Source organism: Pseudonaja textilis, chromosome 15 (genome assembly GCF_049901715.1).
Source record: "Pseudonaja textilis isolate UNSWEBS1 chromosome 15, rPseTex1.2, whole genome shotgun sequence".
In the NCBI taxonomy this organism is placed as follows: Eukaryota; Metazoa; Chordata; class Lepidosauria; order Squamata; family Elapidae; genus Pseudonaja; species Pseudonaja textilis.
In genome coordinates, this window is record NC_142004.1 from 12,869,874 (window position 1) to 12,895,277 (window position 25,404).

Genomic DNA, 25,404 nt, shown 5'->3' on the forward strand with positions numbered 1-25,404 from the left:
GTTGGAACCCCCACCCCCGCCCCCGCCTCCCAGGATAATAAATATAAGCTTTGTCTTGAAGAATCATGCCCTGACTAAACACGACGAAGTAGCCAGGAGGTCCCTTTTCTGCCAAACTAAAGGACTGTGGATGTCAGGAAACGAAGATTTTGTGCTTCAGCCATAAGGGGACAACTTTCTGTCAGCCAGAAGATGCTGTTTTCTAGGATTGCATATGCACAGCTGGAAAAACCCAGAAATCCCCGCAGACGATCTTATAATCAAAAGAATTCTGGAATGTGCAGAGATGGATAGGTTAAAAATTAAAGGAAAAGAAGATTCGGATTACTTCATAACATGAGAACTATTCTATAAATGCTTACAGGACAGATATTGAGGTTAGGGGAGTGGGATTAGGTGAAACATGCTTTATAGACAAAAGAAAAGCAGATGAATAAATATTTCTGACAGTTATATAATCAACATTATAATGAAAGATAATATAATATGATTGATGTTATCCTATTTGCTTATATATTACATATATATATATATATATATATATATATATATATATTCATAACGATGTTTGTATATTAACATCTTGGACACCTAGAGAGCACACTGCTCAACATAGAAAGAAAACGTATTATATAAAATAATAAAAACATATTTGAAAAAAAGAAGATGCTGTTTTGGTATTTTTTAAAGGCTACTCTGTTTTGAGAGTGGGTAGGATCATAAATTTCTCTTTGAGGAAGAGGAAAAACATAAGATCCTACCTACTCTTTGTCCTTAACTAGAAAGAAATGGAAGAAATATTTTTTCTTTTAAAGAAATGACAAGGGTGCACTGACCCTTTGCAGGGCTGGTACACACATTTTGCTCCTTCGAAGTATTTCATCATCTCCAAACCCAAGCAGGATATTGTCTAAAAGAGGTTCTGGGGGGCCTGCATAGGAACTGACCATTGCTGACTCTGAATTAAAAGAAGCAGCTATTGATCTAGAATCAATGGAAGCAAGCTGGCTGAGAAATTCTGGGAGCAGAAATCCACACAAATAAAAACTGCTGAGATTGAGAAATTACACCTCAATATTGTAGAAAGTTAGCACCCACTTCTCTCCTAGAAGAATGAAATATTTTAGGAAATGTTAAAAAGGCAGAATATTATATTTCCCCTAAAAGAGAAATTCAAAAATCTTAAGGGAGACAGAAACTCAGAGCCCCTGCTCCCAGAAGATATTTTGTGCCCATTAAGAAAGACTGGGCCAGCCTATCTACAAAACAAAATACCTTCAGCTCCAGGATGAAGGGCTTAAGACATGACCCTTCAGGACATAATAGGATCAACCCACTAAGAGCTCATCTCATTGCACAGTCTCCTAAGGACATTGCATCACCCTCCAAACTTCAACCAAACTTAGCTCAGACAACCAATAGAGCCAGCTATGACCCCTACACGACCTCTACAACAACCAATATAATACATGTCCTTGCACAGGAACAGGAAACTGAAGTGCAAAGCCCAGAGAAGGTATAAACACCTCCCCTACTCTCAACTCCATGTGGCCAGCTGCCCAGAACCACACGTGCTTGGTGGTTCTGTTCATCGTCAAACCATCTTTCCAGTCAGCTGCCAGCCTCCATTTTTTCTCCAGTGCCAACATTATCATATAGGAATATGCATGAATAAGACTTTTATAAAGTGTGTAAAATGCTATCTAGGTGACACTTTTCTGCTTATTTAACCGGACTGGCTAATCTCTCAACCAGTGTTTCTCAACCTACACAGCTTAAAATTGGGTGGACTTCAACTCCCACAATTCCTCAGTCAGCCGCTTCCACTGGGTCTATACAGGTAGTCCTCGACTTACAAACAGTTCACTTAGTGACCAAGGTTGCAATGGCACTGAAAAAAGTGACTTACGACCCGTTTTCACACTTATGACCATTGCAGCATCCCCCATGATCATGTGATCAAAAATTTGGAAGCTTGGCAACTGATTCATATTTATGACGGTTGTAGGATCCCGGGGGTCAAGTGATTCCCTCTCGCGTCCTTCTGACAAGCAAACTCAGCGGGGAAGACAGATTCACTTAATGATTGTGCAACTAAATTTCACAACTGCAGTGATTCACCTAACAAACGTGGCAAGGAACGTCATAAAATGGGGCAAAACTCCCTTAACAAATGTCTCACTTAGCAACATGCATTTTGGGCTCAATTGTAGTTGTAAGTGGAGGACTACTTGTCTTAGATTTATTCCCCCACCTGACTGGCTGGGGAATTCTGGGAGTTGAAGCTTCAAGCCAAGGTTGAGAAACCCTGTTGCAAACCCAGATCTAAGTGTCCCTTTAGCAAGAAGGACCCAACAGGAAACGGGGCACTCCTGCGTTGGTTGATTTCCTTAAAGAACACAGATCACCTTGTTGTAAAAGGAGGAGGAACCTGCGACAAGACGAAAATGTAAATTTTTTAGTCTTAAGAAAAGCATAAATGTCAACTCATAAAACATTCCTATGCCTGTTTTAGTAGTTACCATAAAAAAAGGAGGGTGGGGGGAGGAAGGAAATCTGGAAGAGCCGTGCAGCAGTTTGAAATCGAAAGTACATTCCAACTCTTTATCTTTAAAAGATTCTAACTAAACTACCAGAGCTTTTGTCCCTGAATATATTTAATTGGAGAACGTGATTGATGACACTCAGCCTGTGAAAGTGCTCAGTTGGAGAATTTGCTTTATGACACACCCGGGGGGAGAGAGGGAAACAGGGTCACAAGGGACTGTAAATGACGTAGGCCAGAGTTGGCGTCATACAGGGCAGTGCCAGCATGTCGCCTCTAATGAATCCTTTGAAGTTTTTTGAAGTTTGGCTCGAGAATCATGATTTAATTAGAGTGATTGTTGGAATCCATTTGGCTTTGCTTCAGCAAGCAAGACCGCAGATGTATTTCAGCTTCCTTGGCTAAGCCCAGCCTTGCCCAGAGGCAGACAGGGCAGGGTGCGGGGTAGGGGTGGGGTAGGGTGGGGTCTTCCCGCGTGACAGCCACTTACAACGTGCCGTGGAACCCGGCTTGGCAGAGGCACCTCCCGGTCTCAAAGTGGCACTCCCCGTTAAAACAGCTGCTGCAGACGAAGGCACAGTTCTCGCCGTAAGTCCCGTTGCGGCATTTGGTCTCGCACCTGGGAAAAGGGCAAGAAGACAAACACAGGGTAGTGGAGGCTGGGCTTCATCCAGGGGTTGGCTTTGCGGTGCTGGCTGCAGGAGCCCAGGGCATTTTAGGTTTTAGAAAGAGTCCGCATAGTCATTCCCCACTCAGTATCAAAAGATGCAACAATATTACGTATCTGGGGGCGCAGATAATTAACGATCTGAACAGGTCTCTCCACACATCGTCCTTGGGGATGCGTGCAAACTGGTCCCTGCATTTTCTGCATCGGATGAGGAGGGCACCTCTTTCTCCTTCACTTCTGGCCACTTTTTACAGAGGCACGATTGAGAGCGTTTTAACAAACTGCCTCCCTGTTTGGTTTGATGGCTGCAGTGCCTCCAATAGAAAGTCTCTACAGTACAGCTGGCGTCGCGATGATACGGCATGCGATCTTGGAGGTCTGCGATCGCTGATGATATCTTTGCTCCTGGACGGTCCTATCAGATCTAAACCATACTGAAGAGACGGTGAAAGTGAAGAGCTCATCCTGTCGATCCCAGGGATACCGCAAAGTCCCTGGTAGATCCAGGAGAAGCCCTTCTTGCCAGCGGCAAAGAGGCAGCCATTAAAGCTGCTGAAGTTGGGACAGCTCCGAAACGGAAGAGAGCAGAAAGAGAGAGTGTGCTGGTTTGGTGAGAACTTTTTCTTTATTCTAAGATCTGAAAGGACACCCAAAGGAAAAGAAAGAATCTGTAAAAGTTTTGACAGAAGTGATTAAGCAGCGATTTTAAACAGGAATGTCAAAGTAATGTTTTGTTTTGTTTTTCTCATTGCTGTATCTTCTATACATGATCTTGTGTTTTGAAACTGAACTGGTTTTTTCGTTTATATCTATTTTTTTCTTCTCCTTTTTGATTTTGTAATATTATAGGCTAGAGGCTCCCTTTAGTTATTTCATTTTTTAAAAAATATCTTTTTCTTTTTTTATTAATTCTTATTATATCCTGCTCGGAAAAGGAGGGAGAAAGTGAGAGCAAAGAAACTTTGTAACACTGCCAACTAGAGGCTTGGAAATACTCTACTTTTCCTTTGACCAGACAAAGCTGAGAAAGAAAGAACTGAGACTCTTTTTCAAGGACATTGTCATTTGATAAGATAGAGGGAAGAGCATGGGAGAGTATTATTGCAGGTGCTCTTCTGGGTTTCTATCAACAGCTGGAGTCTGGTGTTGAAACATAGGGGGAAAAAGGGTGACAAGTTTTTGGAGAAGAGAGTTATAATAAGAGCCATGGATAATCAAACGAAGTGCAGTGTGCCCTTTTTACTTTTCCTAAGTTGTGCTATCCCTTCTCACCAGCTTTATTGTATTTTTTAAAATCTTTTTTTTGTAATAACTATTTGGGTTTTTGGCTTCATTGGAGCTTGTCTTTGTTTTTCTTTCTTTCTTTGTTTGGGGGGCGGGGGGGGGAAAGTCCAATCTCTACGTTTGCTTTTTATTTTAAAGGGAAAGCCTTAAAAGCCTTTTTTCTTTCTTTCCTGGTATTTTTGTTTTTTCATCTACCTTTCTGGTTTATTCTTATGCACTTTTTTCTATTTGAGACCTTTCAATTGGATTAAGGTGTTGAAGAACCTGAAGAATTTTTCCTTTTCCTTTTTTTCCTTTTTCTTTTTTTTTCTTAAGTTTTTTTCTTTATCTAACTGTTGATTGGATTAAGGTATACAAGAACCTGAAGAAATTTTGTCCTCCTTTTTTATTATTATTGGGCTTCTTTTTTCTACTATTTTTATTTTGAACTATAATTGGTTGCTTCACAATTGGATTAAGGTTTAGAAGAACCTGAAGATATTGAATTGCTTAAAATGAGTAGGAAATTTACAGCTCCTGGTTCTTCAACTTCTACGTCTTCCTCTCCACCATCTGAAGGACAACGTTCAATACAGACAATGTTAAAGCAAGAAAAAGAACAAGAAAAAATGACTCTGAAGATGATTATGCAAGGAATTCAAAATATTCAAGCAAGATCAGAGAATATTGAAAAGGGAATAGAGAACATTGAACAAAGAATAGAGAACATTGAACAAAGAACAGGGAAAACCAATGAAAAAGTGGAGAACATCCAACAAATGATATTGAAGTATGATGAGAGATTCCAAAAAATTGAAGAAGATAAACAAAGAGACAAGAAGATTGGAGATATTGATAATAGATTAATGGTGGTTGAACAAGGTAAAAGTGGTATGTTGAGATGGGAGATGGATAGATCAGAATTCTATCTTAGATTCCAAAAGGTAGAGGAAGAAAAAGGACAAAACTTAGCTGAGATAATGATAGAAATACTGGCTGAAGCTTTGAAAATAACTCAAGAGAAGATGATGGATGGAATAGATGAGGTTTATTGAGTTTTCACAAGATATGCAATGAGAACTAGCTTACCAAGAGAAGTTCACATTAGATTTACAAAGACAGCCATTAAAACGCAAATATTGCAAGTGGCAAGAGAGAAAACATTGAAATATAAAGACAAGGAGATTGTGGTCTTGAAACAAATACCCAGAAGAGTGAGAGAGATGAGAAGAGAATATCGATTCTTGACTAAAATGCTACTTAAAAAAGAGGTGAATTATAGATGGCTGATTCCAGAAGGTTTAATGTACATGGCAAGAACAGAGACATAGAATTGACTCAATTGAGAAAGCGGAATTATTTTATACAGAATTTTTTGGAAGGAAAGAGGAAGAGGCAGAAAAAGAGATCTCACTAATTGAATTCCAAGAGGACTGCCAAATGGCAATTGAAAAAGAAGAAGGTGCCGTGGTGGAAAGGTGAAAGCCAAAGAACAACGTGAACTAAGATCTACGAGAGCTGCTAAACCTAACTATAAAATATAATCATGGAAGAGAAAAAATTGATTACAATTAATATAAATGGACTTAACTCAGCTGTTAAAAGAAGTAAAACCTTTCATAAATTAGAGAAATTAAAATTTGATATAATTTGTCTACAAGAAGTACATATTAAAGAACAATATGAACAATTGTTGGTAGAGCCAAAATTAGGGAAAATATTTACTTCCTTGACTCAATGTAGGAAAAGAGGAGTGGTTTTATATATTAAAGAGACCATCCCAGCAAAATTGATTTATACCAATGATGATGGAAGAATACTAATGGTGGAAATAATGGACAATAATAAGGAAACACTCCTGATTGCAATTTATGCTCCGAATGACAAACAAGAAGAATTCTACAAAAAATTACATATGAAAATAATTGAATTGGACTATGCTAATATAGTTATGGTGGGAGATTTTAATGGAATTGTAGACAATAAATTGGACTATACAGCACAGAAAACAATAAAGCAAAACAGAAAGACTCTCCCTAAATCTTTTTTTTAAATGGTAGATGAAATAAACTTAAAAGATACATGGAGAGAAAGAAATGCTAAAACTAAACAATATACCTTCTATTCAAATAGACACTTATCATAGTCCAGAACAGACATAATATGGATGTCAACAGAATTGTTAACTAATATTCAAGAAATAAATATTGAAACAAGTACTTGGGCAATCACAATCCAATGACAATTAAATGGAAAGGACAAAAAAGAAGATCTAGATGGACGTTAAATAATACTATTTTAAAGGAAAAAGACTTCACACAGTGGATGGAGAAAGAATTGGCCTTTTTCTTTGGAGAAAACAAAAAAGAAGATACATCAATTCAGAATGTATGGGATACAATGAAGGCATATGTTAGAGGCTTGATAATAGACTATACAAGGGAAAGGAATGCTAGGAAAAGGCAGGCCTCTAAGGCCCTAGAGAATGAGCATAAAAGACTTGAAAAAGAGCTACAGAAAATGCCACAGAAAAAGGACATCAAGCTAAAAATGGATATAATTAAACACAAAATGGGTCAAATAGAAAAAGAAGAATTCGCACAGAAAATTAGAGGTGCTAAGCAGAACTACTTTGAAGATGCAAACAAACCAGGTAGATGGTTAGCATACAAATTGAGAAAGGAGAAAGATTCAAGGAAAATATTGCAATTAATAGATGACCAAGGTCAAGTTTGCCATGGTAGCAAAGAGAAAAAGGAAATCATTCGAGACTATTATGGGAAACGATACACACAAGAGAATATTGATGAGGAAAGAGTTAAACAGTACTTACAGAATGCTAATTTACCTCAGATACCTAAAGAGATTGAAACAATGTTAGAAAGCAATATAACGATGATGGAGTTAACTAAAGCACTCGAGAAGCAAAATAATGGAAAGGCACCAGGCCCAGATGGACTTCCGGCAGAATTTTATAAAACATTACAAAAATTGTCGAATCTTCCATTGCTAGAAATTATGAATGAAGTTATGTTAAAGAAGAAGATACCTAAATCATGGTCAGAAGCCTATATTACACTTATTCCAAAAGAGGAGGACGATCCATTACAAATTAAGAACTATAGACCCATTTCTCTACTAAATGCAGATTATAAAATCTTCGTTTCAATATTGGCAGAAAGACTTAAAAAATATTTAAATAATTTTATCCATTCTGATCAAAATGGATTTCATTAAAGACAAAGACAATATGAAAGTAATCTTGGACACCTTGGAATACTACGTGGCACATCCTGAAAAACAAATGGCACTGATATTTCTAGATGCACAGAAGGCATTTGATAATGTGAATTGGCGATTCATGTTATTACTGCTGGAACAGATGGCTAGTTTTGCTAGAAAATTTATTCAAGCAATAGAAGCTATATACTATAAGCAAATGGCAAAGGTAATGATAGAGGGAGAACTGACAGACTCTATAAATATAAGAAAAGGAACAAGACTAGGGTGCCCACTATCACCTCTGTTGTTTGTGTTAACTTTGGAAGTGTTAAACAGAAATATTAGAGATGAAAAGAATATAAAAGGAATGAAAATCAAAAAGGAAAAAGCATTTGCGGTTGATCTGGTTTTCATCTTAGAAGACCCTTTAGAAACAGCATCAAAATTGATAGAAAAGATAGAGACATATAGAAAGGTGGCTGGTTTGAAAATAAACAAAGATAAGACAAAGATTTTGACAAAGAATATGCTATTAAGACAAAAGGAAGAACTGGCAGACCTATTGAAAATTCAGGTCACGAATAAGATCAAGTACTTGGGGATATATTTGACAGCAAGATGTAGTACATTAAAAGAGAATAATTATATTAAACTTAAACAGCAAATAGCGGTAGATTTGGCAAAATGGGAAAACTTACAACTGTCACTAATAGGAAAAAATTCAACAATCAAGATGAATATATTACCCAGAATTTTATATTTGTTTCAAACAATTCCAATTAGGCTTGGAAAAAATTACTTTGAAGATTTAAATAAAACTGTGTTGAAATATATATGGCAAGGTAAGAAAGCGAGAATAAAGTTAAAACTTTTGCAAGATGCTAGAATTAGAGGAGGATTTGGTTTGCCTAATTGGGAGTTGTACTACCAAGCTACAAATCTGATGTGGGTTAAGGAATGGATAACACTAAGAAATACTAGATTGTTGACATTAGAAGGACATGATCTGTTGTTGGGGTGGCATGCTTTTCTATGGTACAAAGGAACTAAAACACAGGGGTATTTTAGAAGACATTATATACAGGAGTCTCTGTGGTTAAACTGGGAGAAGATTAAAAGACAATGTTATTTGAAAATTCCAGTCTGGTTATCTACTATTGAAGCATTTTCTTATCCTATAATATACAAAAAGGAACAAACAGTTAGATATGGTGAAATATTGAATGAAAAGGGTGACCTTAAATCTATGCAAAAATTAGAGGAACAAGGTATAAAGATGAATTGGTTTTCATATGCGCAAATACATTCAGGGTATGATAAAGATTCTAAAACAGAGGGTTTCTATGATAAACTGACTGACTTAGATAAGATTTTGACAGGTACTGATGAAAAGGTGATTAAAAAATTGTATGGATATTTATTAGAAATTAAACTAGAAGAAGAACAAGTTAAAGAAACTATGATTGCTTGGGAGAAGAATTTTGGATATGGGATTGATTGAGAGAAATGGCAAAAAATGTGGTCTCAAAATTGTAAAATGACAATGTCAACAGCATACAAAGAAAATTTGTATAAGATGTTTTACAGGTGGCATTTGCCCCCGACAAGAATAGCAAGAATGTTCAAGAATAAATCCGAAAAATGTTGGAAATGTCATCAGACACCTGACTCATATTACCATATGTGGTGGACTTGTGCGGATGCTAAAAAATACTGGACTAAAATCCACATGTGGTTGGAAAAATGACAAAAAAACATAGACTTGAAACCAGAGATATTTTTATTGGGAATTTTACCTGAAACATATAGTAAAGACTTGAAATACCTGATTGTAAATGTATTAACAGTGGCTAGGATTGTATTTGCTAAAAACTGGAAAAATGAGAAAATACCATCACAGGAGGAAATCATTAAGAAAATATTGGAATGTACTGAAATGAGTAGATTGACATTTGAAATTAGAGAACAAGAGGATAAACAGTTTTATAAAATTTGGGATCTTTTCTATCAATGGTTAGACAATAAAATACAGTAATGAATTATGTAGACTTTTAGAAAATAATAAATATACAAAGATGTACTTCTTTCTTATTATATCTACAAAATGATTTTAGGATAGATTTGGGATGGTAATATGAACTGTTATAAGATCTAAGTAAATTATGGTTATCTTGTAAAACATGAATGAATAAAAATATAGTCAAATGATTGATTAATAATGATTAGTATCATTATTAATCAGTCATTTGACTATACTTTTATTTAGGTATTTAGTTTTTGATTGACAATATGAGATTATATGTAATGTAACTGTAATTGAATACTACGAAATGGAAGCACAAAACAATTTGTAAACCAACCGGCACACTGTATGTATACATATGGAAGATGGATTCATGTTTTTATGTTTTGTTTGTTTATGTTTGTTTTTAAAAACCAATAAAATTTGGAAAAAAGAAAAAGAAAGTCCCTACAGAGAGTGATGAGGACAGCCGAGAAGATCACATGAAGCTCGCTTCCTGTCATTCATGCTTCAGCAGGGGGCTGGACTAGAAGATCTCCAAGGTACCTTCCATCTCTATTCCTAATTCTAAAAAGACGGAGGCCCTTGAATAATGGATCTGGCAATTTGGGCTAAGAGTACCAGGTTCTGAAGAAGAAGCAATGGATTAATCTGGGATCAAATAAAGGCTGAGCGCCTTGAGGTGATAATCTAGAACCCAAAATGCACATGTGTTGAAACGCACATATGTCATGTGTGTGCAACCCCGAGGGCTGCAAAGGGAAGAGTCAACAACAGACCAGAGACAGGATACTATTAAGGACAGTATTTGGTACTCAGGGCCATCAGCTCCTTACCTGTCTCCAATCCAGCCTGGGTTGCAGTGAGAACACTTCCCGTTGATATGGTTGCAGGTGTGGCCATCCTTACAGGGGGGGCAGATCTGCTCACAACCCTCCCCGTAAAAGCCCGAAGAGCAGATCTGGTCACATTTGGTGCCATTCCAACCAGCTTCACAGGCCAGGCAACGGCCATCCACAATTGTACACGGCTGCAGCTCTTTGCACTGACCGCACCTGTGAAGATAGAGCAGAGAGCGTATGAAGGCCACAGGATTAAGCAGAAACCTGTTGTGGCTTGTCAGCCACCATCCTCCAGCAATCGAATCAGAGGAGGAGGAGGAGACGTGGGAGTCAGGGTCACCATCAAGGCAACCTGGGAGCTCCGAGGGGGAAGAGGGAATGGAGCTGGCAGAGAAAGAGACAGAAGTGGAGCCTGTGCCATCCGCCAGCCCTCAGATGGAGAGTCAACAGCCCCCAGGTCTGGCGGTGGCTGATGAGGAAGAGGAGGAACAGCTGGGTACAGTGCCTGACGTGCAGATGCACAGAAGGCATAGGAGAGGAGAGCAGTGGAAATCTGTGGGCCGATCCTTGGGACAGAAGAGCCACTGCTGCTAGCGAAGCCCTACCCTAGCTCTGGGAAAGCCAACGAAAATCATCAAAACCATTAAAAAGTGAAAGTTAGACTATATCGGACATGTGATGTGACACCCAGAAAATTACAGCATCCTTTACTTAATCCTCCAAGGGAAAATTGAAGGCAAACAAGGTCCAGGTAGAAGAAGAACATCATGGCTTCAAAATCCAAGGGGCTGGATAAAACTCAACGGCACTTTTTCATGCGGCTGTTGATAAAAATAGAACCGCCAACATGATGGTCAACGTCTGATGATGGATAGGGCACAAGAAGAAGAAGAAGCAGGGCTGAACTTTGATAAAGAGACTGTTTCTTGCTCAAACTTTCTGGGAAGATCATGTGAGGGTCTGCTGGTCAGTCCAGGATGCCATTTCTCAACTTTTGCAAGCATGGTCAACTAGGGAATTCTGGGAGTGAAAGTCTGCCCCTCTTAAACGTGCCCATGATTGGGGCCCAGACCTCCGGTTTGCAGCGCTTCGGGGCAGGCAGAAATCCGCGATTGTGCGCGGTTTCTGCCTGCGCTCACCGCTGGAGTGCCCTGAGCCATCTGGCTTCAGGGCTAGCCACCTCCGTAGAAGGTGGTGAAGATAGGGGGGATCTGGCAGGGTCGAGAGATATCACACCTCTCTTCCCTAGCTGGCTAAACTCCCTTTTCCGAAGGCGGTAGAGCGGCAGTCAGAAATGGCGGCCACAAAGAAGCGCTCAGACGGGAAAAGAAACTGCAGGAGGAGTTAAGAAGAAGTGAAAGTTTTTTTGCTGACCGGGACAAAGCAACAACAAAGGTACCCTGGAACTTAAAACTTGCAAAAGATACATCGTTCCCAGAGATTTACAAGTGGAGAATGGAAGTTAAAAGGGAAAGTTCTATTTTTTTCACTCTCCTTCCTAACGTTGACAGCGAGCAGAAAAAAAAATTCTCTTTTGTTGTAAGTGGGAAGGGAGAGGAAAAGAACTGGAGCAGGATTTGGAAGCAAGGAGGAGATTGCCTAGAATTTTAAAGAATCATTAAATACTAACAAGACTTCTAAAAGATACATTTTAACTGGAATATTTCAACTAAACAGTAACCCCGGAAAGAGAAAGTGAAGAAAGAAGAAAGTGCTAAAAGAAACAGCTTATTTGGACTGTTTGGTGACTTTGGGACTTTTGGAAATTATCTTTGAAGGACTAAAAACACTTGGGTGGTTGTTTTGAAAAAAAAAAAACATTTCTCTCTACAATGGCATCACTTGTGGATGAATTGAAAATTGAATTCAAAAAATACAAAGAAGAGGAACAAGAAGGGAAGGACTCTCTTGGCTCTCTTTTGCAATTCTTAGAAATGGCGATTTGCACCTATGAGAAACTGACTACGCAACAAGATGATTTGGACAAAGAAGAAGCCATCTTTGATGAACAAGTAACTTTATTTGGGGAAGAAAGGGAGAAGGGGGAAAAGAAAAAGGAGACTTTAAGACTTAAAAAAACAACCAAAAAAGAGAAAAATAAGGTGAAAAGTGGATATAATATTAGAAAACAACAGAAAGGGGGAATACAGAAGAGGAAAAGGGAGGTGGAGAGACAAGGGGGTAAAAAGGGCAGGGAGAAGAAGAAGCAAGGGAGGAAGGAAGGGATGAGAAGCTTCAGTGGTGTGGAGCAAGATGTAAAGAAACAAGATTCATTTAGAGATAATGGGTAAAAATTTAATTCAAAAAGGGATTCTGCAAAGGTACATAAGATTGTATTGTTATATTTGTACTTAGAAATAATGTTAGAAAATTGGAAACAACATGTGATCAAAACATGGGATAAAATATTCAGTGTAATTTAGTGAAATTTTTGTGAATAAAAGGAAGGCAATGAAATAAATGAGAGAATTGAAGTAGGAAGAAATGGGAACATTTTAATGATACAATGATTTAAAATACAAGTGATGTGAAGTGGGGGGGAAATAACTATGGAAAGCTTATGAGTGTTCCCATAAAAGTATGATATTCAATCAAAAAATAATGTGTAAAATGTTTAAGATTCAAATGAATATTAATATTAATGATAGATTTGAATTGGTATGGATTGTTGTTTTAATTATATTACATATTTACAATTTTTTCTTTCTTTAAAATATAATGTGTAACTTTAGAATGTACTAAACAGAATCCCAATGGAAGCTATGTACTATACTAAGTGTTATAAATTTAGGGGAAAGAGATAAAGGCGTCATACTCCAATTAGTGTACAGGAGAAATTTTGTTTAAAGAGAAAAGATAAATAGACAGCAGGAAACAGAACAGACAAAGAATAATAAGTATAATGATCTGAACTGAGATGAGATAAATAAGATAAAACTAAGGAGTTCAAAAGAGGGGAGAAGCTGCATAGAAAACGTAAAAGGGTAATAAGATATGGAATGGTATATAAAACGAACATGAATTTAAACTTGTGTCTGTATGAAGAGATGTAACCTGGGATCAAGCAGCTTTCAGAAAAGATGTTTTATGTTTTTATGTTTTATGTTTTGTTTGTTTGTGTACTGTCTTTGAAAATTAATAAAATTTGTTTAAAAAACAAAAACAAAAAACGTGCCCATGATTGAGAAACGCTGCCCTGCACTGCGCTGAGGAAAGGCGCAAAGGGGGCCGGGCACGAGGTGAGCCTCTCCGAATCCCGGGGGTGGGTGGGAGACCCTCCAAAGGGGCTCCTGCTTACCGTCGCCTACAGCCTTGTCCATAGAAGCCGGCCGGACAGGCCTCGCGGCAGAACTTGCCCCGGTAGCCTGGCTCGCAGGTGCAGGTCCCATCTACCTGGTTGCACTTCCCCATATGACACTGGCAGTAGCGGTCGCAGCGGGGGCCAAAGGTGCGGCTGCGGCACTGGCAACGCCCCGTGAACTGCTCGCAGGGTGAGTTGCTGCAGGCACACTGGTTGTTGCAGGTGCGGCCCCACCAGCCCGGCTGGCAGAGGCAGAGGCCGGTCTTCTGGTCGCACTGTGAGTTGAGGCTGCAGTAGCAGGCGCTGGCACACTGGGGGCCCCACCAGTTCGGCTCGCAGGAGCACTTGCCCGTCTTCTGGTCACACTTGCCGTGTTTGCAAGGGCAGACGTTCTCACACCGTGGGCCCCAGCGGTTGGCATTACATGTGCATTGGCCCGTCACGTCCTCACACTGCCCGTTGGGATAGCAATTGCACAGCTCTTTGCAATCCGGGCCCCAAAAGAGGCGGGGACACTCTGCAGGGGACGAGAGGAGCAGGTGAGCACTAGGGAGGGTCTTGCTTCCCATATTGCTACTGTTCACAAGACTCTACAGCCCCCTTTAAGCGGTTTACAGAGTCAGCCTCTTGCCCCCAACAATCTGGGTCCTTATTTTACTGACCTCGGAAGGATGGAAGGCTGAGTCCACCTTGAGCCTGGTGAGATTCGATCTGCCCAATTGTAGGGAGCTGGCAGTCAGCAGAAGTAGCCTGCAGTACTGCCTTCTAACCACTGAGCCACCGTGGCTTAATGCTTAGTTAATTTCTGTACCACATTCATTTTAGATCTTTTTTAAATTTCAGTTTGGGATTTGATATTTTCATTATCATTCAGTCCCACGGGTCTTTGATTAAATTGAAAGATGAGATTTAAATCACAGAGGGAAAGGTCCTCTGGGGCTGAGTCAGCCTCAAAATGCTACTAGTAAATTTATTTATTTATGTATTACATTTCTATTTAATAAATTTAAATTGGGAAAGTAAATTGGATTGGAGTTGCCACTCGCACTCAGAGTCAACAAATTGCATTTATTAGAAAATCTTCTTTGCACTTAAAGCAGGTGCCTCCAAACTTGGTAGGTTGAAGATGTCATGCCCCCGTGAATCCGAGGAGGAAGACGAACAGCCATCAGGGAACAGGAGAGTGGCTCTGCTGGCTGTGGAGGAAACTGGGGAAGGGCAAAGTCAGGCTGGGCAGATCAGGAAAAAGGTAGAACAAGGGAGAGGAGGTTCAGAGGAAGACCAAGGCAGACCTCTTCTTCATCCTAGGGCACAGGGAAGAATGGAGAAGAGAGCAACCTGGGTTGCATGGCTTACGGGGGAGGAGAGGGCCCTGATTCCCTTCACAAGACACACCTGGGGAGGGAGTTTAAAGGAGAGGCAGATAGGAGGGATGGTTGTTGGGAACAAACGTTGAGTTTATCTTGTGTTGGCTGCTATTATCGGAGTTCCTGACATCCTCCTAACTGGTTTGATTTACTGCCATGTTACTTTATTTCTGGAACTCTGCATCTTGCTCTGCCAGATTTATTACATTATTTTACCTTGTTGGATTTATAGTTTAAAGTTTTCAGTTTACAACGTTTGGACTGGAATAACTGCAGCCAAAGACTGTTGCAAGTTCGTGGGAGAGTTTTTTCTCCAGACGAGAAGATAACCAGGTCATTGGAGGCAAAATTGGAGCTAAGAAAGGAACTGATCCTTATTCTCTGGTTGTGTCGCCTTTGTGCCACACCCCAGTCATCACAGAAGACTTGTGGACTTTAACTCCCAGAATTCTTCAGTCACCATGACTGGCTGGGGAATTGTGGAAGTTGAAGTCCACAAATCTTAAAGTTGCCAAGTTTGCACTGAAACTATCCTGTTTTGTTGGTTAACAAAACCCTTCCCTTTCTCACAGCCTTTCCTCTGAGAATGCAAGGAGATGGAACAGCAAGGCAGGACGTTGGTGACAGACCTGGAGACCCCAAGTGAGGGTCCTGGGATGGGGGTGGATTTGAACCGAGGTCTTCCTAGCCTCTGGCCTCTGAGAAGCCCCCAAGCAGCACCCAAAATCGAGGTTAAAAAGATGAGATATTAAATCGAATATCATCGTCTCCCTTCCTCATTTATCTTCTCTGCTGGACAGCTGGGAATCCTCAAATCTGGATGCTGCATGAGTGGGAACTCTTGGTCTGGGTGGGACTGGGGGGCTCTGGGCCCAGATGGTGGCCCGTATTTCCTCTCCCCCCCGCTCCCCCTCCCCGCCCTCCCCAGTCTGGAGGATGCTCCCACACTTACTGGTTTCGCAGTTGGCCCCAAAATAGCCATGGCGACAGCGACACTCGTTGGGCCTCACACACACCTCGTTGTTGGTACAGGTGAAGTTGCCCTCGCAGACGGCTGCAGGGAGAGAGAAGAGAAGAAGGTAAGGGGGCTCCAGGGGCTTCCCCCCATCCCATCCCCTCCCCTCCCCACACCTGGAGATTTTGCTGTGGGATTTTTGGCTTGGAGAGAAATCAACCAGGAGGACACAAAGAAACAACCACATCCCGGCTAGTTCACCATGATTTATACTGGGGTCGGTGGGTGGGTGGGGCGTTGCCAGCTCGATATCACTCATGTCGGGGGGGGGGCACCTGTGGTGGCCAAGTACTAAGGCGGGACTTCCCTCAGACCCTCCCTCCCTCTCATTATAATCTCCTTCCTTCCTTCCTTCCTTCCTTCCTTCCTTCCTTCCTTCCTTCCTTCCTTCCTTCCTTCCTTCCTTCTATGGTGCGCAGTGTTAGAAGGTAATATTGCAGGCTAGTTCTACCACTGCCATTAATTCAATTCCGACCGGCTCAAGGTTGACTCAGCCTTCCCTCCTTCCGAGGTTGGTAAAATGAGGAACCCAGATTGTTGGGGGCAGTAGGCTGACTGTTAGAGGGGGCTGTGAAGCAGTATATAAGTCTAACTGCTATGGCCAATCCTCCCTCCCTCCCTCCCTTCCTTCCTTCCATGGTGCGCAGTGGTTAAAAGGTAGTATTGCAGGCTAGTTCTACCCTCTGCCATTTCCTTTCACTCTTTCCTTCTTTTTCCTTCCTTGCTCTCTTCCCATCTTCCCTTCTTTTTCTTTGTCTTTCCTCTTTCCCCTTTCCTGTACCCTTCTAGCATGCTCAAATGCAAAAGGGGAAAGATTTCTCCTTTGGTTTTGTTTTTAGGTTGTTTTGCTAGCCCTCCACCAGGGAAAACGGGGCCCAGGGGAGCCCTCCCAAGCCCCAGGTTTGCTGGCAGGAGCCCCCGCGGGCCTTGAGTTTGCCACCCTGGTTTAGACAGCCTCCAGCCTGGACTGCAAGCTGAAGTGGTGCAGCAAATGATCAATTCCACCTCCCCACTTTTCCAGATCTTATTTTAAAGCTTTTATCTTGCAGGTTGCCAATGGCGGGGCAGGGAAGGTGACCTATGCCTCCCAGGAGCCCCCATAAGCCTCAGGTTGCCAATTCAGGCCATTGCATCCACGGGGAAAATGTCAGATCAAAACCTGGGCTCCCCCCAAAAAGAGCTCCTCCTGCAAGGGGCGGGGGGGCAGCAAAGGGAAATTTGCCCAACGCCTCCCAAAGGGTCGGGAACCAGCTTTGAGGCAGGATTAGAGGCTGAGTTAGTTGGAGCAGAGAGAGAAAGGGGGGGAGAAATGAGGGAAGGCAGCCCACCAGGGATGGCACAATGTCCACCAGAGGGAAGGTGGCATACTTACCCCGCTGATGAGTGGAGAGTTACAGCTCCCTGGCACATGGTGGGCAGCCTCCGTCAGTCCAGGGCAACGAGGGCGCATGCAAAGGAGGAGTTAAGGAAGTGGTTAGTGCAGGGACCCCAAACTTGGCCACTTTAAGACTTGTGGACTCCCAAAATTCTCCAGCCAGCTCTGCTGGCAGTTGAAGTCCACAAGTCTTAAAGTGGCCAAGTTTGGGGTCCTCTGGGTTAGTGCATCTGTGAAGGAGTTTGAGGAAGGTTAGTTGGTTATTATCCAGTTTTTCCAAAGACAGGCAAGAGGAGGGGGAATGGCACAATCCCACCCGGAGGCTTCGGAGGGCAGCTTCAAGGGACACTCTGCACGCCCTGACCCCGAAATCGACCGGTACCACGCAAAGCCATGGAGTTTGCTCAGTCCTGCTGGAGCTCAGCACAGCCCTTGGACAAATGGACCTTAGTCCCTCACCACTCCAATGAAATCAATCAATCTGAATAGAGTTGGAAGGGACCTTGGAGGTCTTCTAGTCCAGCCCGCTGGACAAGCAGGAGAACCTATATCATTTCAGGCAAGTGGCTGTCCAGTCTCTTCTTAAAAACCTCCAGTGATGAAGCATCCACAACTTCTGGTGGCAAGCTGTTCCACTGGTTGATTGTCCTTATACTGTTAGGAAGTTTCTCTTTAATTCCAGGTTGCTTCTCTCCTTTAATAATTTCCATCCGCTGTTTCTTGTGTTGCTTTCTGGTCTTTGGAAAATAGGTTGAGCCCCCCCCGCCTTCTTTGTGGTAGCCCCGCAAATATTAGATGATTTCTATCAGGTCACCCTTGTCCTTCTTTTCTCTAGACTGGCCCTACCCAAACCCTGCAGCCATTCTCCAGGCCTTTAATCAAACTTTGTTGCTCTTCTCTGCACTTTTTCCAAAATTCTCAACATTCAAAATTCTTTTTACAATGTGGTGACCAAAACTGGATGCCGTATTCCAGGTGTGGTCTTACTAAGGTTTTACAAAGCAGCATGAATACTTCATGTGATTTTGATTCTATGCCTCTGTTCATACAACCAAGGATTGTATTAGCTCTTTTGGCTGCTGTCACACACTGTTGTCTCATATTTAAGTGATCTTCTTTGGAAGACAAAATGGATTATAAATATACAAATACAAAAATGGTGCATCAACTCCGACTTCAGGGTTTTTGCAGACACGTCACCGGTGCTTATGCGAGACTCTGCTAGCTTCTTCCCAGCCAATCCGGGCCCAACCTGTCTTCCAGGTCAGCCACACGGTCAGCCAGGGGCTGCTATTCTGCTGTACTCAAAATGTAGTCACATTGTCATCTCTGCTGGCCTTTGTCCCTCCAATGGCACCCCCAATTTTGCTGCCTCTCCAGCCCCCTTTGCCCAAGACCGACTTTGGCTCTGTGGGGCTGGCCGATGCCTCCCTCCAGCCTCTCAGTGCTTAGCATGCCCTCCCCTTCTGTGACCAGGGGGCCCTGCCTGGTTTGCCGAACCCAAGACCCGACAAGGCATCTCCTGAAAATCCTCACCCCACCTGCAATCTCCAGGGGGCCTGGGAGAGGGTTCATAGCCACTTCACCCTTAGCAACATTTGCAGAGACTCTGGTTTGGTTACAGCCTTCAACGCTTCTTCCTGTCTCTGAGGCCCCAGGCGTTAAATTCAGTGAGGCTGGCAAGGTCTCCCTGTCGGGGGGGGGGGGCTACTGGGGGTTCACAGGGGTTCGGAAGAGCTAAGATTCTATGCAGTTCGGCGAACCCCCAAATCCCACTCCTGGCTGGCCCCGCCCACCCCTCCCAGGAGTCCCCACACAGCCCATTTTGGATGCAGGTAAGTGCAGGGCCTGCACGGAGGCTCGGAGAGGATGGAAAACGGGCCTCCCGGAAGTTCGGGAAGGCCAGATATGGGCCCGTTTCTGGCTTCCACAGAGCCTCCGGAGCCCGGGGGAGGCTGTTTCTGCCCTCCCAGAGGCCTGAGGAAAGCCTCTGGAGTCCAGGGAGGGCAAAAATGCTCCCCCTGCCATGGAGCAGGAGGCCGACTAGGCCACACCCACCATGGCCACGGCCCCCCAGCAATCGGGCAGAGAACCCTTTGCTAAAATGTTTGAAGCCCACCCCTGCTCCCTGTGGACCAGACCCTCTGTGCCAAGCAGAGGGGGGATTTAGCCAGTTCTGACCAGTTCTGGAGAACCGGTAGCAGAAATTTTGAGTAGTTCGGAGAACCGGCCAATCCCACCTCTGACTGGCCCCGCTAACCCCATTTCTTCTCTGCCTCCCATCGAGTCCCATCTGATTGGCTGGGTCTCCTTTGGTTGCCCTGCCCAGGAGAATGGAGCTGGAAAGCAGGTTAGTGGGGTGGGGAGGGAGATTTTGCAGTATCCCCTGCCACGCCCACTAAGCCACGCCCACAGAATTGGTAGTAAAAAAATTTGAATCCCACCACTGGTGCCAAGGACGGGGAATTTGCAGCCTGGGGGTGGACGGCACGTTCCTCCAAAGCGAGCAGGAGGAGGAGGAAGCGGCGGCCAGCTGTTGCCGGCTAGAAATGCAGCCTCCTGCTCATCTTTTTAAAAAAGGGGTGTCAAATGGGATCCACCATTGTAGTTCTCCTCCACGCACCCCCAGCCCTCTTTTGGCTGGCCAGGTGCCGCAGGAGGCTGTCCAGGCTGACAATGCGCTGCGCGTTTGGGCCCCCGTTGCCCTGTTCTGGCTTCCAGGGGCCCAGAGGTCTTCTGCCATTTCAAAGCTGGCCCCAGAGGCCAGATTTAAGCACTGCGGGCCAGGAGTTGGACACCCCCAGATTAGATGGTTGAACTGGCACAAAACGTATTTCCATTAAACACACACACACACACACACAAGAGCTGGATAACCTTGGATCCTAGGAGGAGAGGGGTGCACGAGTGGCGCCACCTCCAGCCTCCCAAACCTTCACCTCTGGCTTGGCTCCCTAGAACAGAGGCAGAAACCTCCAGCTGCTTCCAAGCTGGATATTTCCTCCCTCCCCCACACACACACACACACACACACACACTCCAGTGAATTTGCACACTGCATTCTTCTGCGGCTTTGCTCTTGGCCATTTCCACCTCCCCTCCCTCCCCTCCCCCGAGCTCTGGAGACCAAGCGCATTGCAAAATGTGGCTGGGCAGGAAAGGAAGAGGCCCCCCAGCAGCTGGGACAGCAGCACATTGACCAGGCGTCTAAAAATAACTTCTCCGAGTTTTTCCCATCGGCGCCTTGGGACTCCAAGTCCCGAGAACGCCCAGCTTGCCTTGCCTCTTCGGCCCCTCCTCTGCCTGCCAGAGACTGGAACCGGAACCCCCGGAGGCCAAGTTCCAGCCGGGCCGGCCGCAGACAAAGGCGCACGCAGCGAGGCAGCCCCGAGCTCGGATCGCGCTGGAGTTCCAGGCTCAGGGAGCTTGGCCGGGAAGCCACAGACGGACTCTGGGCCTTCGCGGTCAACGCAAATTCTGCAGCAAGAAAAGCCTGCAAAAATTAAGCTTTTTTTGGGGTGGTGGTGGTGGTGTCTAATCTGATACCACTAAGCCAGGGTTTCTTCAGGCTGGCCACGTTTTTAATGCAAAGCCAGCCAATGAGGTAAGTTTGTGCTTCAACATACCATGAGAATCTGAAAGCTCGGTTGGCTCAGTAACCAGTTCAAGCATGCTGGGCGAGCTGAACCAAATTGAGCCCATTGCTCAATATATTTGGCCAGTTTTGTATACATTGGGTTAATTCAGTGCAATCAGATTGACTGTGCCAAGTAAACCCACACAGGGTGCTGTGCTCACTCCTTGAGGCAGAGACGTCAGCCCTGGGGGTCTAAGACAATGCGCTGCAGCCAACTCACTACGGCCATCGCGTCACAGCCAAACCGCCATGGCCAACCCACTGTAGGACCCCTCCCTGTGGAACAAGAGTTACACCAACATCAAAGAAATGGTGGAATAGGATCATGAAAGAAAGGAAGAAAAAGGAGGGACAGAATGAAACGGGAATGACAAAAATGAATGTATTCTTTTGCTTATTTTAAATAAGTAAGTTGAATTGCTAAATTGTCCTGTGGTGAATTGGCCGTGGCAGGTTGGCTGCAGCAAGTTGTCCCATTCTGCAGCTCCATTCCCAGGTAGATGAAACAGTTAGTGAAGCAGAAATATTAGCGTTCCCCCAGGGGACCTTCCTCACAGTCAACCCGCCCCAAGGTTCAACATTTGCCCATCAGCCCGCTATATACCCACCAAGGCCCACTGGGGAAATAGAAGAGGCAGGGTCGCTCTCTCTTGCCCCAAACTCCATGGAGGCTCGTGCAGAGCTGACTGGCCTTGAAAAAAGAAACAGGTGAGATCTTACCTATGGGGCACTCCTCCTCTTGCTGTCTCCATCCTGGGCAGCAAACAAATCCAGAGGACCTGCAGAGGAGACATAAGTCAGTTAGAAAATTACCAAGGATCTTCACATCCCAGGTCAAGCTAAAGGACACATGCAAAGCCTCCTGGGGACTCGGAAAGGCCACGCTGCAAGAGGTAAACCTCTTCCTCGCCTCCTTCACGGCCGCCTTCTCTGCACCCAGGTCCACAGCACTAGTGTGCCTGGCCAATACAGCCCACTCCTTGCCCTTACTTCCCCCTCCACAAGAATGGCAACAGATCTATGAATAAGCCACGGTGGCGCAGTGGTTAGAGTGCAGTACTGCTGACTGTCGGCTGCCTGCCATTGGGCAGTTCAGGTCCTGCCAGGCTCAAGGTTGATTCAGCCTCCCATCCTTCCGAGGTGGGTAGAATGAGGAGCCAGATTGTTGGGTGTTGACTCTGTAAACCGCTTAGAGAGGTCTGTAAAACACTGTGATGCGGTATATAAGCCTAAGGCCTATTGCTGTTGCTATTCTCCTTTTTTCCTTCCTTCCTTCCTTCCTTCCTTTCTTCACACAATAGTTAGGATGCAGTATTGCAGGCTAATTCTGCCCACTGCGAGCAGTTCGATCCCCACTGGCTTATGGTTGACTCAGCTTTCCATCCTTCCGAGGTTGGGGGCAATAAGCCTACTCTGTAAACCACCTAGAGCGGGCTGTAAAGCACTATAAAGTGGTATATAAGTCTAAATGCTATTGCTATGAATAGTAGAGATTATTTTTTTCAGCTTAGCCGCAAAAGTCACCAAATAGTAGATTTACATCCTAAAGAAGATTTGGAGCAACAGGAAGCTGGGAATACTGAACTTTCTCACTGACATGTTCAGATCACAGGTAAGCAGACAATTGCTACAGAGTCCCCCACACAGATCCCACAACATTGTGTTGTGATCTTCCTAGCAACCCCGAGAGCAACTTCATCTCTGCTTTGGGTCTCAGCCCTCTGAAGATGACAAACACATGAGAAGGACCACTTATACCAGAGTGGACTTCAACTCCCAGAATTACGGGAGTTGAAGTCTACAAGTCTTAAAGTTGCCAAGTTTGGGGACCCCTGGCTTATACCAAAGTAAGCAAAGCACAGTTATGAAATAAAACCAACAGCAACATGACTAAAACCAGGAGAAAACTTCCAACCACAAATCCTTTCCACCAGTTTCCTGATGACTGCATTCAAATGTAGAAAGTTAGCACCCACCCCTCTCCTGGAAGAATGAAATGTTTTGAGAAATATAAAAAGGCAGAACATTGTATTTCCTTGGGTGAGAAATGGAGAAACATGCTATTAGAAAGCAGCCCCCATCTTCCTTAATAGCCCTCAACAGATGTCAGGACTTAAGAGATAAAGAGCTTATTGAGGTCTAGATAACTCTATTCATAGGCAAATATTCCCTGCAACAAGGTCTGAAAAAGGTAGGATTAGCCCTCAGCCACAATAGGAATAGCCCAACAAACCCCTTCACTGCATCAGCCAAACTTCAACCAAGCTTAGCTCAGACAAACTCCTAGGATTTGTACATGGCCCCGTGGGAGTCTGACAACAGCCAATAGAACACATGTCCTTGCACAGGAACAGGAAGCTCATGCAAAGCCCAGAGAAGGTATAAATAACTCTCACTCTCAACTCCATGTGGTCAGCTGCCCGGAACCACCCATGAGGTTCTGCTTCATCATTAAACCATCTTTCCAATCAGCCTCCATGTTTTGGAAGAAATATCCATCTCAATCATGAATGATCAGTTGCAGCCATCAATGGCTGCCCATCCCTAATTTGATAATACACATTCTGTGCTGGCTCAGAAAGCTCAAACTGCCCAAGGAGCTGCTGGTCCAGTTCTACAGAGGAAGGATTGAGTCTGTCATCTGCCCCTCTATAACTGTCTGGTTTGGCTCTGCAAAGACACAGACTCCAGAGAGTAATTAGGACTGCAGAAAAAACAATGGCTACCAACCTGCCTTCCATGGAGGACCTGTATACTGCATGAGTCAAAAGAGGGCTGTGAAAATATTTACAGACCCCTCACATCCTGGACATAAATTGTTTCAACTCCTACTCTCAAAACGACGCTATAGAGCACTGCACACCAGAACAACTAGAAACAAGAACAGTGTTTTTCCCCTGAATGCCATCGCTCTGCTAAACAAATAATTCCCTCAACACTGTCCAACTATTTACAAAGTCTGCACTACTATTACTATTAACTTTCTCATCACTCCTTATCACCCATCCCCTCCCACTTGTGACTATATGACTGCAACTTTGTCGCTTGTATCCTTACGATTTATATTGACTGTTTCCTAGTATGATTTGATTGCTTATTGTACCCGATGACTATTATTAAGTGTTGTACCTGATTATTCTTGACAAATGTATCTTTTCTTTTATGTACACTGAGAGCATTTGCACCAAGACAAATTTTTCTAGAAATAAAGAATTCTGTTCTGTTCCGTTCCGTCCCGTCCCATCCCATCCCATCCCATCCCATTCTTATTCTATTCTACTCCTCTATTCTACTCCTTCTATTCTACTCTATTTCATTCCTTTCCATTCTATTCTATGAAGTTGTAGAATCCTAGGATGGGAATTGACTTTGGCGATCTTCTAGTCTAACTCCTGCCCAAGGCAAAAGTTCTTTTTAAAATTAAATAAAATAAAATAAAATTGGCTTTCTATTAAATACATTTCTTAGTGCTTAATGAACATCCTGTTGTCTGGGTAACTATTGCATAATCATTATAACATTACATCCTACAACACCTTGAATCTCCAAATACCTACGCAAGGGTCCTCTTTGTAGACTTCAGTTCAGCATTCAATACCATCATTCCAGACACTCTTCTAAGTAAATTAAACCAACTAGTGGTACCTGAACACACTTGTAAATGGATCATAAGCTTCCTAACAGACAGAAAGCAGCAGGTGAAGCTAGGCGGAATCACCTCCGATACCTGTACAATCAGCACAGGCCCCTCCTCAAGGCCGTGTGTTATCTCCACTTCTCCCTATATATCAATGACTGCATCTCAAACGATCCATCTGTTAAAATACTGAAGATTGCTGATGACACAAAAGTGACTAGTCTCATTCGAGACAACGATGAATCTGCATACAGACAGGAGGTTATACAACTTGCCTCGTGGTGTAACAGGAACAATCTGGAACTGAACACACTCAAAACCGTAGAAATGGTGGAAGACTTTAGAAGAAACCCTCCCATACTACCACCTCTTAAAATACGAGACAACACAGTATCAACACTAGAGACCTTCAAATTTCTAGGTTCTACTATATCACATGACCTAAAATGGACACCTAACATCAAAAACATCATCAAAAAAGCACAACAAAGAATGTTCTTTTTGCGC

The 25,404-nt window shown here is 43.4% G+C and overlaps 1 protein-coding gene across 2 annotated transcripts in view; it reads right to left on the reverse strand.

Annotated features, from left to right (window-relative positions):
- SCARF2 (scavenger receptor class F member 2) overlaps window positions 1-25,404 on the reverse strand; it is an 82,780-nt gene that overhangs the window by 39,773 nt on the left and 17,603 nt on the right. The window contains exons 2-6 of one of the 2 annotated variants that reach the window (XM_026717069.2): window positions 21,981-22,039; window positions 16,186-16,287; window positions 13,864-14,383; window positions 10,560-10,778; window positions 3,036-3,164 (exon numbers count right to left, since the gene is read on the reverse strand). In XM_026717069.2, coding sequence (XP_026572854.2) covers window positions 3,036-3,164; window positions 10,560-10,778; window positions 13,864-14,383; window positions 16,186-16,287; window positions 21,981-22,039 — 1,029 coding nt within the window. The remainder of the gene's footprint in view (window positions 1-3,035; window positions 3,165-10,559; window positions 10,779-13,863; window positions 14,384-16,185; window positions 16,288-21,980; window positions 22,040-25,404) is intronic. The other variant, XM_087913581.1, reaches the window with a different exon arrangement.